Raw genomic sequence first — 17,110 nt, 5'->3', positions numbered from 1 at the left:
TCTCTCCTGCATCCTCCCTCCCTGCTTTATGTGCCAGCATCCCTTCTCTCCTGCATCCTCCCTCCCTGCTTTATGTACCAGCATCCCCTCTCTCCTGCATCCTCCCTCCCTGCTTTATGTGCCAGCCTCCCCTCTCTCCTGCATCCTCCCTCCCTGCTTTATGTACCAGCATCCCCTCTCTCCTGCATCCTCCCTCCCTGCTTTATGTACCAGCATCCCCTCTCTCCTGCATCCTCCCTCCCTGCTTTATGTACCAGCATCCCCTCTCTCCTGCATCCTCCCTCCCTGCTTTATGTGCCAGCATCCCCTCTCTCCTGCATCCTCCCTCCCTGCTTTATGTGCCAGCATCCCCTCTCTCCTGCATCCTCCCTCCCTGCTTTATGTGCCAGCATCCCCTCTCTCCTGCATCCTCCCTCCCTGCTTTATGTGCCAGCATCCCCTCTCTCCTGCATCCTCACTCCCTGCTTTATGTACCAGCATCCCCTCTCTCCTGCATCCTCCCTCCCTGCTTTATGTGCCAGCATCCCCTCTCTCCTGCATCCTCCCTCCCTGCTTTATGTGCCAGCATCCCCTCTCTCCTGCATCCTCCCTCCCTGCTTTATGTACCAGCATCCCCTCTCTCCTGCATCCTCCCTCCCTGCTTTATGTACCAGCATCCCCTCTCTCCTGCATTCTCCCTCCCTGCTTTCTGTGCCAGCATCCCCTCTCTCCTGCATCCTCCCTCCCTGCTTTATGTACCAGCATCCCCTCTCTCCTGCATCCTCCCTCCCTGCTTTATGTACCAGCATCCCCTCTCTCCTGCATCCTCTCTCCCTGCTTTATGTGCCAGCATCCCCTCTCTCCTGCATCCTCCCTCCCTGCTTTATGTACCAGCATCCCTTCTCTCCTGCATCCTCCCTCCCTGCTTTATGTGCCAGCATCCCCTCTCTCCTGCATCCTCCCTCCCTGCTTTATGTACCAGCATCCCCTCTCTCCTGCATCCTCTCTCCCTGCTTTATGTGCCAGCATCCCCTCTCTCCTGCATCCTCATTCCCTGCCTTATGTACCAGCCTCCCCCTCTCCTGCATCCTCCCTCCCTGCTTTATGTGCCAGCATCCCCTCTCTCCTGCATCCTCCCTCCCTGCTTTATGTACCAGCATCCCCTCTCTCCTGCATCCTCCCTCCCTGCTTTATGTACCAGCATCCCCTCTCTCCTGCATCCTCCCTCCCTGCTTTATGTACCAGCATCCCCTCTCTCCTGCATGCTCCCTCCCTGCTTTATGTACCAGCATCCCCTCTCTCCTGCATCCTCCCTCCCTGCTTTATGTGCCAGCATCCCCTCTCTCCTGCATCCTCCCTCCCTGCTTTATGTACCAGCATCCCCTCTCTCCTGCATCCTCCCTCCCTGCTTTATGTACCAGCATCCCCTCTCTCCTGCATCCTCCCTCCCTGCTTTATGTACCAGCATCCCCTCTCTCCTGCATCCTCCCTCCCTGCTTTATGTACCAGCATCCCCTCTCTCCTGCATCCTCATTCCCTGCCTTATGTACCAGCATCCCCTCTCTCCTGCATCCTCCCTCCCTGCTTTATGTACCAGCCTCCCCTCTCTCCTGCATCCTCCCTCCCTGCTCTATGTACCAACATCCCCTCTCTCCTGCATCCTCATTCCCTGCTTTATGTACCAGCATCCCCTCTCTCCTGCATCCTCCCTCCCTGCTTTATGTGCCAGCATCCCCTCTCTCCTGCATCCTCCCTCCCTGCTTTATGTACCAGCATCCCCTCTCTCCTGCATCCTCCCTCCCTGCTTTATGTACCAGCATCCCCTCTCTCCTGCATCCTCCCTCCCTGCTTTATGTGCCAGCATCCCCTCTCTCCTGCATCCTCCCTCCCTGCTTTATGTACCAGCATCCCCTCTCTCCTGCATCCTCTCTCCCTGCTTTATGTGCCAGCATCCCCTCTCTCCTGCATCCTCATTCCCTGCCTTATGTACCAGCATCCCCTCTCTCCTGCATCCTCATTCCCTGCCTTATGTACCAGCCTCCCCTCTCTCCTGCATCCTCCCTCCCTGCTTTATGTACCAGCATCCCCTCTCTCCTGCATCCTCCCTCCCTGCTTTATGTGCCAGCATCCCCTCTCTCCTGCATCCTTCCTCCCTGCTTTATGTGCCAGCATCCCCTCTCTCCTGCATCCTCCCTCCCTGCTTTATGTACCAGCCTCCTCTCTCTCCTGCATCCTCCCTCCCTGCTTTATGTGCCAGCATCCCCTCTCTCCTGCATCCTCCCTCCCTGCTTTATGTGCCAGCATCCCCTCTCTCCTGCATCCTCATTCCCTGCTTTATGTGCCAGCATCCCCTCTCTCCTGCATCCTCCCTCCCTGCTTTATGTGCCAGCATCCCCTCTCTCCTGCATCCTCCCTCCCTGCTTTATGTGCCAGCATCCCCTCTCTCCTGCATCCTCATTCCCTGCTTTATGTGCCAGCATCCCCTCTCTCCTGCATCCTCCCTCCCTGCTTTATGTACCAGCCTCCCCTCTCTCCTGCATCCTCCCTCCCTGCTTTATGTGCCAGCATCCCCTCTCTCCTGCATCCTCCCTCCCTGCTTTATGTGCCAGCCTCCCCTCTCTCCTGCATCCTCCCTCCCTGCTTTATGTACCAGCATCCCCTCTCTCCTGCATCCTCCCTCCCTGCTTTATGTGCCAGCATCCCCTCTCTCCTGCATCCTCATTCCCTGCTTTATGTGCCAGCATCCCCTCTCTCCTGCATCCTCCCTCCCTGCTTTATGTGCCAGCCTCCCCTCTCTCCTGCATCCTCCCTCCCTGCTTTATGTGCCAGCATCCGCTCTCTCCTGCATCCTCCCTCCCTGCTTTATGTACCAGCATCCCCTCTCTCCTGCATCCTCCCTCCCTGCTTTATGTACCAGCATCCCCTCTCTCCTGCATCCTCACTCCCTGCTTTATGTACCAGCATCCCCTCTCTCCTGCATCCTCCCTCCCTGCTTTATGTGCCAGCATCCCCTCTCTCCTGCATCCTCCCTCCCTGCTTTATGTGCCAGCCGCCCCTATATTTTTGACGAGCGTCTTCGGCGTGCACTGTCCCTATTTTAAAAATGGGGGGCACCAATTTTCTTTCTGGCACAGGGCACTACAATGTCTAGTTAGAGCACTGTGTCCCGCTCATTATTTGGGTATTAGGACTGCTGATGCAGGAGGGATTGTAAACCTTGTGTCACAGAGTCACGGATGAGTAGTGGATGCGAACCTGTTCCTTTGGATTGACCCAGAACAGAGGTGTGGCATCTAACATACCGATGTATTCATCAGGGACCCCTGCAAGGAGGTTTGGACTTAGCTGCTCCCAACACGCAGGTTGCCACTCTCTGTCTTGGCTCCCAGGTACGGAGACTCGTATGCACTGGAGCAGAACCTGAAATATGCTGAATGGAGTGAAGACACTGGAACAGCAGAGAGCACAAAAGGCAGGAATCCGGAATGGCATAGTGAACAGGAACCAGGAACGTAGTTTACACAGAGAGCACAAGTAGCACATGGCTGATGCTGGAGTACTGTGTGGTTTGGGAGCCTATACGCTGGCACTGAAAAGTGATTAGTGACAGCCTTTTATATAAGGGGAATTCAAACTTAATGCCAGCGTAACGTCACACTTTGGCGCTCTTAGCCCTTTAAGTCCTGTGTTGTGCGGCGCGTGCGGCCCTGTGGTAGCTACGGGTGTAATATGGCATGCCAACGGCCGGGCTCCCGGCGACCAGCATACCGGCGCCGGGAGCCCGACCACCGGCATACTGACAGCGTGGCGAGCGCAAATGAGCCCCTTTCGGGCTCGGTGGCGCGCTAAGCGTGCCACGCTATTTATTCTCCCTCCAGGGGGGTCGTGAACCCCCACGAGGGAGAATATCTGTCGGTATGCCAGGTGTCGGGATTCTGGCGCCGGTATACTGTGCGCCGGGATCCCGACATTCGGCATCCTGAAGACCACCTGTAGCTACAGCTGCATAGCAGAGACTGCAGCCTGAGAACACCACGGGGGGGGGGGGGGGCGCGCTCTGACACCTTGTCCATATTCAGCAACATTGTTTACTGTAAATCACTGTTTTCTTGTTGTATTCATACTGTCTCTATGCACTCTGTAAGGTACTGCAGACCTCTTCTGGCCCCATATAAATAAGGATGATAATAATGTTAGAATGGACAGGTGCAATTTGACCTTTAGCCTAGAAGTGATCCCTATGATAACATTACATTTGTGGTTTTCTTTTATACAGACCTTTGTGGGTAGAATTTCCTCAGTGTGCAGATGCCTTTGAAGTGGAAAATCAGTATATGCTAGGTGAGTTCTCAGCCATACTATGGAATTCATAGTCCATGACAGAGCTAAACCCACCAGCTCACACCTGTCTGCTTTGCTGGGGAGTGACATAAAAATACATTGGCATTAAAAACAGAAAATAATAATTCAAATGGGCTTCACCAGTGTGAGGAGATAATGGAATATGAGAGCGATTTATAGAATTTCAATGACAATTGATCACTGTGTTTGGATGGCATTTCCTGCCTACATTGTATACTTTCTACCGGAAGGCAGCAGTGGAGACATCATAGCTATTGATAAGAGAACCCTTGTTAGCCATTTTTAGGATTGTCTGCATTCTTTTATTAATTCAATTTATTTGATATGAAGCTGCCCACGAAAATATGAATCCAATTTGACCGTTCTTGTGAATGACCAAAATAAAGCAATTCAGACACTCAGGGGTATATGCAATTGCGGTCGAATTCCCGAAAATGTCGAAAAACGGGACATTTTCGCAAAAAAAAAAACGACAATGCAATTCAGTATTTTTCGTCAAAAAAACGGACTTTCCAAATTCGACTTTTTGAAATTCGACATTTGTCAAATTCGACATTTCTGCAATGGTACAAATGCGGCAATTCGACAAAAGTATATTCAATTGAAGTTTGGAAATTCGACAACAGCGCTTTTAGACAGTAAATTCGTCATTTTCAATCCGCCACACTTTGGTGGCGGAATCTAATAAAAAATTTTAAAAACATGTTTCTTTTGGTGTTTTTTTTATTGGTAATAGCATATCTATTTATATTAGAAGGGATTAGGTACTTGGTTTGTCTAATTTGGAGGCACAAGTATTATTTATATATTTTTTAAAATATAATTTTTTTTTAATTTATTTTTTTAATGGAATGGTAAAAATCAGAAAAAAAATTGCGTGGGATCCCCCCTCCTAAGCATAACCAGCCTCGGCCTCTTCGAGCCGGTCCTGGTTCTAAAAATCCGGGGGAAAAACTGACAGGGGATCCCCCGTATTTTTAAAACCAGCACCGGGCTCTGCGCCTGGTGCTGGTGCAAAAAATACGGGGGACAAAAAGCGTAGGGGTCCCCCATATTTTTTACACCAGCTTCGGGCTCCACTAGCTAGACAGATAATGCCACAGCCGGGGGTCACTTTTATACAGCGCCCTGCGGCCGTGGCATTAAATATCCAACTAGTCACCCCTGGCAGGGGTACCCTGGGGGAGTGGGGACCCCTTCAATCAAGGGGTCCCCCCCCAGCCACCCAAGGGCCAGGGGTGAAGCCCGAGGCTGTCCCCCCATCCAAGGGCTGCGGATGGGGGGTTAATAGCCTTGAGAAAATTGAAAGAATATTGTTTTTTCCAGTAGTACTACAAGTCCCAGCAAGCCTCCCCCGCAAGCTGGTACTTGGAGAACCACAAGTACCAGCATGCGGGAGAAAAACGGGCCCGCTGGTACCTGTAGTTCTACTGGGGAAAAAATACCCAAATAAAAACAGGTGACACACACCGTGAAAGTAAAACTTTATTTCACACCTGCCGACACACACATACTTACCTATGTTGACCCGCCGACTGCCACGCCCCCCTCGTCACTGAAGAATCTGGGGTACCTGTGAAAAAAATTATACTCACCTGTTCCAGTGTCCAGATTATAATCCACGGGTTTTTTACCGTTTTTTCACGTTTTTTAAAAATCTAATAAAAATCCGTCAAATCGGCCGTTTTTCGACAGCGGGACTGTCGAATCCGTTTTTTATTGAATATGTTGAATTCCGGCACCCACTTGCCGGAATTCGACGGTCGAATTGTGTCGAATTAAAAAACGGGCGAAAAATTGCCGCGATTCGCCGGCAATTGCATATACCCTTCAGAATCTTATCAAGTAAAAATAAGATTAAGTTTATGGTGCTAATGTGTGGAGTCTATTAATATGGTATTAACGCTAATTCTGGTAATAATGTATGAATTCTGCTTCTGGTATGTCAGATGTAGCCGTGCTCATCTACTGTGATGCAGCATGTTGCTGTGCATGCTGTGACTATTCGCAGCTGACGATCACTTCATTCCTTTAGGAGTTAATGGCGTGATCGTCAGCTGCGAATAGTTGCTGCCTGGCACGCCAATGCAGCAAGCCGTGTTACATGGTTACATCTGTATATGAATGCTGCTTCAGAAGCATTATTCATACATTAGTAATAAACTATCCCCGAACAGATCACCATAAGCATAATCCTATTTTACTTGATACAACATAGGGTAATAAAAAAAATATATATCAATATATAACATCACTGAACAACATATTTTAATATTAACAAAAGCCACAGTATGTATATATATATATATATATATATACACACTGCTCAAAAAAATAAAGGGTACACTTTAACAACACAATGTAACAACAAGTCAATCACACTTCTGTGAAATCAAACTGTCCACTTAGGAAGCAACACTGATTGACAATCAATTTCACATGCTGTTGTGCAAATAGAATAGACAACAGGTGGAAATTATAGGCAATTAGCAAGACACCCCCAATAAAGGAGTTGTTCTGCAGGTGGTGACCACAGACCACTTCTCAGCTCCTATGCTTTCTGGCTGATGTTTTGGTCACTTTTGAAAGCTGGCAGCACTTTCACTCTAGTGGTAGCATGAGATGGAGTCTACAACCCACACAAGTGGCTCAGGTAGTGCAGCTCATCCAGGATGGCACATCAATGCGAGCTGTGGCAAGAAGGTTTGCTGTGTCTGTCAGCGTAGTGTCCAGAGCATGGAGGCGCTACCAGGAGACAGGCCAGTACATCAGGAGACGTGGAGGAGGCCGTAGGAGGGCAACAACCCAGTAGCAGGACCGCTACCTCCGCCTTTGTGCAAGGAGGAACAGGAGGAGCACTGTCAGAGCCCTGCAAAATGACCTCCAGCAAGCCACAAATGTGCATGTGTCTACTCAAACAATCAGAAACAGACTCCATGAGGGTGATATGAGGGCCCGACGTTTACAGGTGGGGGTTGTGCTTACAGCCCAACACCGTGCAGGACGTTTGGCATTTGCAAGAGAACACCAAGATTGGCAAATTCGCCACTGGCGCCCTGTGCTCTTCACAGATGAAAGCAGGTTCTCACTGAGCACATGTGAATGAGTCTGGAGACGCCAAGGAGAACGTTCTGCTGCCTGCAACATCCTCCAACATGACCGGTTTGGCAGTAGGTCAGTAATAGTGTGGGGTGGCATTTCTTTGGGGGGCCGCACAGCCCTTCATGTGCTCGCCAGAGGTAGCCTGACTGCCATTAGGTACCGAGATGAGATCCTCAGACCCCTTGTGAGACCATATGCTGGTGCGGTTGGCCCTGGGTTCCTCCTAATACAAGACAATGCTAGACATCATGTGGCTGGAGTGTGTCAGCAGTTCCTGCAAGACGAAGGCATTGATGCTATGGACTGGCCCGCCCGTTCCCCAGACCTGAATCCAATTGAGTACATCTGGGACATCGCTCCATCCACCAACCCCAAGTTGCACCACAGACTGTCCAGGAGTTGGCAGATGCTTTAGTCCAGGTCTGGGAGGAGATCCCTCAGGAGACCACCTCATCAGGAGCGTGCCCAGGCGTTGTAGGGAGGTCATACAGGCACGTGGAGGCCACACACACTACTGAGCCTCATTTTGACTAGTTTTAAGGACATTACATCAAAGTTGGATCAGCCTGTAGTGTGTTTTTCCACTTTCATTTTGAGTATGACTCCAAATCCAGACCTCCATGGGTTAATAAATGTGATTTCCATTGATAATTTCTCTGACGTCCTAGTGGATGCTGGGAACTCCGTAAGGACCATGGGGATTAGCGGCTCCGCAGGAGACTGGGCACAAAAGTAAAAGCTTTAGGACTACCTGGTGTGCACTGGCTCCTCCCCCTATGACCCTCCTCCAAGCCTCAGTTAGATTTTTGTGCCCGGCCGAGAAGGGTGCACACTAGGGGCTCTCCTGAGCTTCTTAGTGAAAGTTTTAGTTTTAGGTTTTTTATTTTCAGTGAGACCTGCTGGCAACAGGCTCACTGCATCGAGGGACTAAGGGGAGAAGAAGTGAACTCACCTGAAGTGCAGAGTGGATTGGGCTTCTTAGGCTACTGGACACCATTAGCTCCAGAGGGACCGAACACAGGCCCAGCCTCGGAGCTCGGTCCCAGAGCCGCGCCGCCGGCCCCCTTACAGAGCCAGAAGCAAGAAGAGGTCCGGAAAAATCGGCGGCAGAAGACATCAGTCTTCAACAAGGTAGCGCACAGCACTGCAGCTGTGCGCCATTGTTACTCAGGCACACTTCACACTCCGGTCACTGAGGGTGCAGGGCGCTAGGGGGGGGCGCCCTGAGCAGCAATGTAAAACACCTTGGCTGGCATAAATACACCACATATAACCCCCAGGGCTATATGGATGTATTTTAACCCCTGCCAGAACTTACAAAAAACCGGGAGAAAAGGCAGCCGAGAAGGGGGCGGAGCCTATCTCCTCAGCACACAGACGCCATTTTCCATCACAGCTCCGCTGGAAGGACGTCTCCCTGACTCTCCCCTGCAGTCCTGCACTACAGAAAAGGGTAAAAAAGAGAGGGGGGGCACTAATTTGGCGCAGTTTTGATACTAACAGCAGCTATAAAGGAAAAGCACATTTTATAGTGGTATTCCTGTTTATATATATAGCGCTCTGGTGTGTGCTGGCATACTCTCCCTCTGTCTCCCCAAAGGGCTAGTGGGGTCCTGTCCTCTATCAGAGCATTCCCTGTGTGTGTGCGGTGTGTCGGTACGATTGTGTCGACATGTTTGAGGAGGAAAATGAGATGGAGGCGGAGCAATTGCCTATTATACAGTTGTCACCCCCTGGGGAGTCGACACCTGAGTGGATGAGCTTATGGAAGGAATTGCGTGACAGTGTCAGCTCGTTACGACAGACAGTTGACGACATGAGACAGCCGGCTACTCAGCTTGTGCCTGTCCAAGGGTCTCAAACGCCATCAGGGGCTTTAAAACGCCCGTTACGTCAAATGGCAGACACAGACACGGATACTGACTCCAGTGTCGACGATGATGAGACAAACGTGACTTCCACTAGGGCCACACGTTACATGATTGAAGCAATTAAAAATGTATTGCATATCTCTGATAATACAAGTACCACTAAAAAGAGTATTATGTTTGGTGAGAAAAAACTGCCTGTAGTTTTTCCTGTATCCGAGGAATTAAATGAAGTGTGTGATGAGGCGTGGGTTTCCCCCGATAAAAAACTGATAATTCCTAAAAGGTTATTGGCATCGTACCCTTTCCCGCCAGAGGATAGGGCACGTTGGGAAACACCCCCTAGGGTGGATAAAGCGCTCACACGTTTGTCAAAACAGGTAGCACTACCCTCTCCTGATATGGCCGCCCTAAAGGAACCTGCCGATAGAAAGCTGGAGAATATCCTAAAATGTATATACTCTTACACGGGTGTTATACTGCGACCAGCAATCGCCTCAGCCTGGATGTGCAGTGCGGGCCTGGCGTGGTCGGATTCCCTGACTGAAAATATTGATACCCTAGATAGGGACAGTATATTACTGACTATAGAGCATTTGAAGGATGCATTTCTATATATGCGTGATGCACAGAGGGATATTTGCCGACTGGCATCAAGAGTTAGCGCGCTGTCCATTTCTGCTAGAAGAGGTTTATGGACGCGGCAGTGGTCAGGTGATGCGGATTCTAAAAGGCACATGGAAGTATTGCCTTATAAGGGGGAGGAGTTATTTGGGGTAGGTCTATCAGACCTAGTAGCCACGGAAACTGCTGGAAAATCCACATTTCTCTATCGTCCTAAGTGGATGCTGGGGTTCCTGAAAGGACCATGGGGAATAGCGGCTCCGCAGGAGACAGGGCACAAAAAAGTAAAGCTTTTACCAGATCAGGTGGTGTGCACTGGCTCCTCCCCCTATGACCCTCCTCCAGACTCCAGTTAGATTTTGTGCCCGAACGAGAAGGGTGCAATCTAGGTGGCTCTCCTAAAGAGCTGCTTAGAGAAAGTTTAGCTTAGGTTTTTTTACTTTACAGTGAGTCCTGCTGGCAACAGGATCACTGCAACGAGGGACTTAGGGGAGAAGTAGTGAACTCACCTGCGTGCAGAGTGGATTTGCTGCTTGGCTACTGGACACTAGCTCCAGAGGGACGATCACAGGTACAGCCTGGATGGTCACCGGAGCCGCGCCGCCGGCCCCCTTGCAGACGCTGAAGAGAGAAGAGGTCCAAAATCGGCGGCTGAAGACTCCTGAGTCTTCATAAAGGTAGCGCACAGCACTGCAGCTGTGCGCCATTTTCCTCTCAGCACACTTCACACAACAGTCACTGAGGGTGCAGAGCGCTGGGGGGGGCGCTCTGAGAGGCAAATAAAAACCTTATTAGAGGCAAAAAATACCTCACATATAGCCCACAGAGGCTATATGGAGATATTTAACCCCTGCCTAACTTCAAAAATAGCGGGAGACGAGCCCGCCGTAAAAGGGGCGGGGCCTATCTCCTCAGCACACAGCGCCATTTTCTCTCACAGAAAAGCTGGAGAGAAGGCTCCCAGGCTCTCCCCTGCACTGCACTACAGAAACAGGGTTAAAACAGAGAGGGGGGGCACTGATTTTGGCGATATTGTATATATATAAAAGATGCTATAAGGGAGAAACACTTATATAAGGTTGTCCCTATATAATTATAGCGTTTTTGGTGTGTGCTGGCAGACTCTCCCTCTGTCTCCCCAAAGGGCTAGTGGGTCCTGTCCTCTGTCAGAGCATTCCCGGTGTGTGTGCTGTGTGTCGGTACGTGTGTGTCGACATGTATGAGGACGATGTTGGTGAGGAGGCGGAGAAATTGCCTGTAATGGTGATGTCACTCTCTAGGGAGTCGACACCGGAATGGATGGCTTATTTAGAGAATTACGTGAGAATGTCAACACGCTGCAAGGTCGGTTGACGACATGAGACGGCCGACAATCTATTAGGACCGTCCAGGCGTCTCAGAAACACCGTCAGGGGTTTTAAAAACGCCCATTTACCTCAGTCGGTCGACACAGACAAAGACACGGACACTGAATACAGTGTCGACGGTGAATAAACAAACGTATTTCTCATTAGGGCCACACGTTAAGGGCAATGAAGGAGGTGTTACGTGTTTCTGATACTACAAGTACCACAAGAAAGGGTATTATGTGGGAGTGAAAAAACTACCTGTAGTTTTTCCTAAATCAGATAAAATAAAATGAAGTGTGTGATGATGCGTAGGGTTACCCCGATAGCAAATATTGGCGTTATACCCTTTCCCGCCAGAAATTAGGGTACGTTGGGAAACACCCCTTAGGGTGATAAGGCGCTCACACGCTTATCAAGTGGCGTTACCGTCTCCAGATACGGCCGCCCTCAAGGAGCCAGCTGATAGGAAGCTGGAAAAATATCCTAAAAAGTATATACACACATACGGTGGTTATACTGCGACCAGCGATCGCCATCAGCCTGGAGATGCAGTGCTGGGTTGGCTTGGTCGGATTCCCTGACTGAAAATATTTTATTCATGTAGAGCATTTAATAGGATGCATTCTATATATATGTATGTGAGATGCACAGAGGGATATTTGCTCTCTGGCATCAAGATAAGTGCGTTGTCCATATCTCCCAGAAGATGTCAGGGACACGACAGTGGTCAGGTGATACAGATCCCATACGGCAGATGGAAGTATTGCTGTATAAAGGGAAGGAGTTATTTGGGGGTCGGTCCATCGGACCTGGGGACCACAGCAACAGCTGGGAAATCCAACCTTTTTTACCCCAAGTTACATCTCAGCTAAAAAAGACACCGTCTTTTCAGCCTCAATCTTTCCTTTCCCATGAGGGCATGCAGGCAAAAGGCCAGTCATATCTGCCCAGACATAGAGGTAAGGGAAGTAGACTGCAGCAGGCAGCCCTTTCCCAGGAAAAGAAGCCCTCCACCGCGTCTGCCAAGTCCTTAGCATGACGCTGGGGCCGTGCAAGCGGACTCAAGGTGGGGGGGTAGTCTCAAGAGTCTCAGGGCGCAGTGGGATCACTCGCAAGTTGACCCCTAGATCGTACGAGTATTATCCCAGGGGTAAAGATTGGAGAGTCGAGACATCTTCTCCTCGCAGGTTCCTGAAGTCTGCTTTACCAACGGCTCCCTCCGACAGGGAGGCAGCATTGGAAACAATTCACAAGCTGTATATCCAGCAGGTGATAATCAAAGTACCCCTCCTACGACAAGGAAAAGGGTATTATTTTTCCACACTATATTGTGGTACTGAAGCCAGACGGCTTGGTGACACATAGTCTAAATCTAAAATGTTTTGAACACTTACATAAAAGGTTCAAATCGAGATAAAGTCACTCAGAGCAGTGATAGCGAACCGGAAAAAAGGGGACTATATGGTGTCCCTGGACATCAAGGATTACCTTCATGTCCAAATTTTGTCCTTCTCATCAAGGGTACCTCTGGTTCGTGGTACAGAACTGTCAATATCAGTTTCAGACGATGCCGTTTGAATTATCCACGGCACCCCGGGCCTTTTTACCAAGGTAATGGCCGAAAAGATGTTTCTTCAAAGAAAAATAAATTATCCCTTACTTGCACGACCTAAAAAGGGCAAGTTCCAGAGAACAGTTGGAGGTCGGAAGAGCACTATCTAAAGTAGTTCTTCGACGGCACGACTGGATTCTAAATATTCCAAGAATCGCAGCTGTTTTCCGACGATACGTCTGCTGTTCCTAGGGATGATTCTGGACACGGTTCAGAAAAAGGTTTTTCTTCCCGAGGAAAAAGCCAAGGAGTTATCCGACCTGTCAGGAACCTCCTAAAACCAGGAAAGGTGTCTGTACACAAGAGTCCTGGGAAAAATGGTGGCTTTTTACGAAGCAATTCCATTCGGCAGATTCCATGCAAGAATTTTCCAAAGGGATCTGTTGGACAAATGGTCAGGGTCGCATCCTCAGATGCACCTGCGAATAACCCTGTCGCCAAGGACAAGGGTATATCTTCTGTGGTGGTTGCAAAAGGCTCATCTATTGGAGGGCCGCAGATTCGGCATACAGGATTTGATCCTGGTGACCACGGACGCCAGCCTGAGAGGTTGGGGAGCAGTCACACAAGGAAGAAACTTCCAGGGGGTATGGACGAACCTGGAAAAGTCTCTTCACATAAACATTCTGGTACTAAGAGCAATCTAAAATGCTCTAAGCCAGGCGGAACCACTCCTGCAAGGAAAACCGGTGTTGATTCAGTCGGACAACATCACGGCGGTCGCCCATGTAAACAGACAGGGCGGCACAAGAAGCAGGAGTGCAATGGCAGAAGCTGCCAACATTCTTCGCTGGGCGGAGAATCACGTAATAGCACTGTCAGCAGTGTTCTTCCCGGGCGTGGACAACTGGGAAGCAGACTTCCTCAGCAGACACGATATTCACCCGGGAGAGGGGGGTCTTCATCCAGAAGTCTTCCACATGCTAATAAACTGTTGGGAAAGACCAATGGTAGACATGATGGCGTCTCGCCTCAAGGACAAGTATTGCGCCAGGTCAAGAGATCCACAGGCAATAGCTGTGGACGCACTGGTAACACCTTGGGTGTACAAATCAGTATATGTGTTTCCTCCTCTGCCTCTCATACCAAAGGTATTGAAGATTATACGGTGAGGAGGAGTAGGAACAATACTAGTGGCTCCGGATTAGCCAAGAAGGACTTGGTACCCGGAACTTCAAGAGTTGGTCACGGACGACCCGTGCCCTCTACTTCTGAGAAGGGACCTGCTACAACAGGGTCCCTGTCTCTTTCAAGACTTACCGCGGCTGCGTTTGACGGCATGGCGGTTGAACGCCAGATCCTAAAAGGGAAAGGCATTCCAGAAGAAGTCATTCCTACCTTGATTAAGGCAAGGAAGGAAGTCACCGCGAAACATTATCACCGCATTTGGCGAAAATATGTCGCGTGGTGCGAGGATCGGAGTGTTCCGACGGAGGAATTTCAACTGGGTCGTTTCCTACATTTCCTACAATCAGGATTGTCTATGGGTCTCAAATTGAGATCTATTAAGGTTCAAATTTCGGCCCTGTCAATATTCTTCCAAAAAGAATTGGCCTCAGTTCCTGAGGTACAGACTTTTGTTAAAGGAGTACTGCATATACAGCCTCCTGTGGTGCCTCCGGTGGCACCGTGGGATCTAAATGTCGTTTTAGATTTCCTCAAATCCCATTGGTTTGAACCATTGAAAAAGGTGGATTTTAAATATCTCACATGGAAAGTGACTATGTTACTGGCCCTGGCTTCCGCCAGGAGAGTATCTGAATTGGCGGCTTTTATCTTATAAAAGCCCTTATCTAATCTTCCATTCGGATAGGGCAGAACTGAGGACTCGTCCGCATTTTCTCCCTAAGGTGGTATCAGCGTTTCACCTGAACCAACCTATTGTGGTGCCTGCGGCCACTGGCGACTTGGAGGACTCCAAGTTGTTGGACGTTGTCAGAGCCTTAAAAATATACATTTCAAGCACGGCTGAAGTCAGAAAATCTGACTCGCTGTTGATACTATATGCACCCAACAAGTTGGGTGCCCCTGCTTCTAAGCAGACGATTGCTCGTTGGATTTGTAACACAATTCAACTTGCTCATTCTGTGGCAGGCCTGCCACAGCCTAAATCTGTTAAGGCCCATTCCACAAGGAAGGTGGGCTCATCTTGGGCGGCTGCCCGAGGGGTCTCGGCATTACAATTCTGCCGAGCAGCTACGTGGTCGGGGGAAAACACGTTTGTAAAATTCTACAAATTTGATACCCTGGCAAAAGAGGACTTGGAATTCTCTCATTCGGTGCTGCAGAGTCATCCGCACTCTCCCGCCCGTTTGGGAGCTTTGGTATAATCCCCATGGTCCTTTCAGGAACCCCAGCATCCACTTAGGACGATAGAGAAAATAAGAATTTACTTACCGATAATTCTATTTCTCGGAGTCCGTAGTGGATGCTGGGCGCCCATCCCAAGTGCGGATTATCTGCAATACTGTACATAGTTATTGCTAACAAATTCGGGTTATATTGTTAAGGAGCCATCTTTAAGAGGCTCTTTCTGTTATCATACTGTTAACTGGGTTTAGATCACAAGTTGTACGGTGTGATTGGTGTGGCTGGTATGAGTCTTACCCGGGATTCAAATTGCCTCCCTTATTGTGTACGCTCGTCCGGGCACAGTACCTAACTGGAGTCTGGAGGAGGGTCATAGGGGGAGGAGCCAGTGCACACCACCTGATCTGGTAAAAGCTTTACTTTTTTGTGCCCTGTCTCCTGCGGAGCCGCTATTCCCCATGGTCCTTTCAGGAACCCCAGCATCCACTACGGACTCCGAGAAATAGAATTATCGGTAAGTAAATTCTTATTTTTTACCCCAGGTAGCTTCTCAACCTAAGAAGACGCCGTATTATCAGGCGCAGTCCTTTCGGCCCCATAAGGGCAAGCGGGCAAAAGGCGCCTCATTTATGCCCCGTGGCAGAGGGAGAGGAAAAAGGCTGCAACAAACAGCCAGTTCCCAGGAACAAAAGCCCTCTCCCGCCTCCGCAAAGTCCTCAGCATGACGCTGGGGCCTTACAAGCAGACACGGTGGGGGCCCGTCTCAAGAAGTTCAGTGCGCAGTGGGCCCACTCGCAAGTGGACCCCTGGATCCTTCAAGTGGTATCTCAGGGGTACAAATTGGAATTCGAGACGTCTCCCCCTCGCCGTTTTCTAAAGTCTGCTTTACCGACGTCTCCCTCAGACAGGGAGGCAGTATTGGATGCCATTCACAAGCTGTATTCCCAGCAGGTGATAATCAAGGTACCCCTCCTACAACAGGGAAAGGGGTACTATTCCACACTATTTGTGGTACCGAAGCCGGACGGCTCGGTGAGACCAATTTTAAACCTGAAATCCTTGAACACTTACATACAAAGGTTCAAATTCAAGATGGAGTCACTCAGAGCAGTGATTGCAAACCTGGAAGACGGGGACTATATGGTGTCTCTGGACATCAAAGATGCTTACCTACATGTCCCAATTTGCCCTTCTCACCAAGGGTACCTCAGGTTTGTGGTACAGAACTGTCACTATCAGTTTCAGACGCTGCCGTTTGGATTGTCCACGGCACCCCGGGTCTTTACCAAGGTAATGGCCGAAATGATGATACTCCTTCGAACGAAGGGAGTTTTAGTTATCCCTTACTTGGACGATCTCCTGATAAGGGCAAGATCCAGGGAACAGTTGGAAGTCGGGGTAGCACTATCTCAGATAGTGCTGCGCCAGCACGGTTGGATTCTCAATATTCCAAAATCTCAGCTGATCCCGACTACCCGACTCCTATTCCTAGGGATGATCCTGGACACAGTCCAGAAAAAGGTGTTTCTCCCGGAGGTGAAAGCCAGGGAGTTATCCGAACTAGTCAGAAATCTCCTAAAACCAGGCCAAGTCTCAGTGCATCAATGCACAAGGGTCCTGGGAAAGATGGTGGCTTCTTACGAAGCAATCCCATTCGGCAGATTCCACGCAAGAACCTTCCAGTGGGTTCTGCTAGACAAATGGTCCGGGTCGCATCTTCAGATGCATCAGCGGATAATCTTGTCACCAAGGACAAGGGTGTCTCTCCTGTGGTGGTTGCAGAGTGCTCATCTTCTAGAGGGCCGCAGATTCGGCATTCAGGACTGGGTCCTGGTGACCACGGATGCCAGCCTGAGAGGCTGGGGAGCAGTCACACAGGGACGAAATTTCCAGGGCTTGTGGTC

The 17,110-nt window shown here is 49.8% G+C and overlaps 1 protein-coding gene across 4 annotated transcripts in view; it reads left to right on the top strand.

Moving 5' to 3' along the window:
• The window catches only part of GANC (glucosidase alpha, neutral C), a 194,657-nt gene that overhangs the window by 149,318 nt on the left and 28,229 nt on the right, over positions 1-17,110 (top strand). For all 4 annotated transcript variants that reach the window (XM_063947487.1, XM_063947485.1, XM_063947488.1 and 1 more), the window contains exon 19: positions 4,256-4,320. In XM_063947487.1, coding sequence (XP_063803557.1) covers positions 4,256-4,320 — 65 coding nt within the window. The remainder of the gene's footprint in view (positions 1-4,255; positions 4,321-17,110) is intronic.

Source organism: Pseudophryne corroboree, chromosome 12 (assembly GCF_028390025.1).
Source record: "Pseudophryne corroboree isolate aPseCor3 chromosome 12, aPseCor3.hap2, whole genome shotgun sequence".
Taxonomy (NCBI): domain Eukaryota; kingdom Metazoa; phylum Chordata; class Amphibia; order Anura; family Myobatrachidae; genus Pseudophryne; species Pseudophryne corroboree.
Note: the sequence above shows the minus strand (reverse complement) of the source record. Positions and strands in the feature narration are given on the sequence as shown.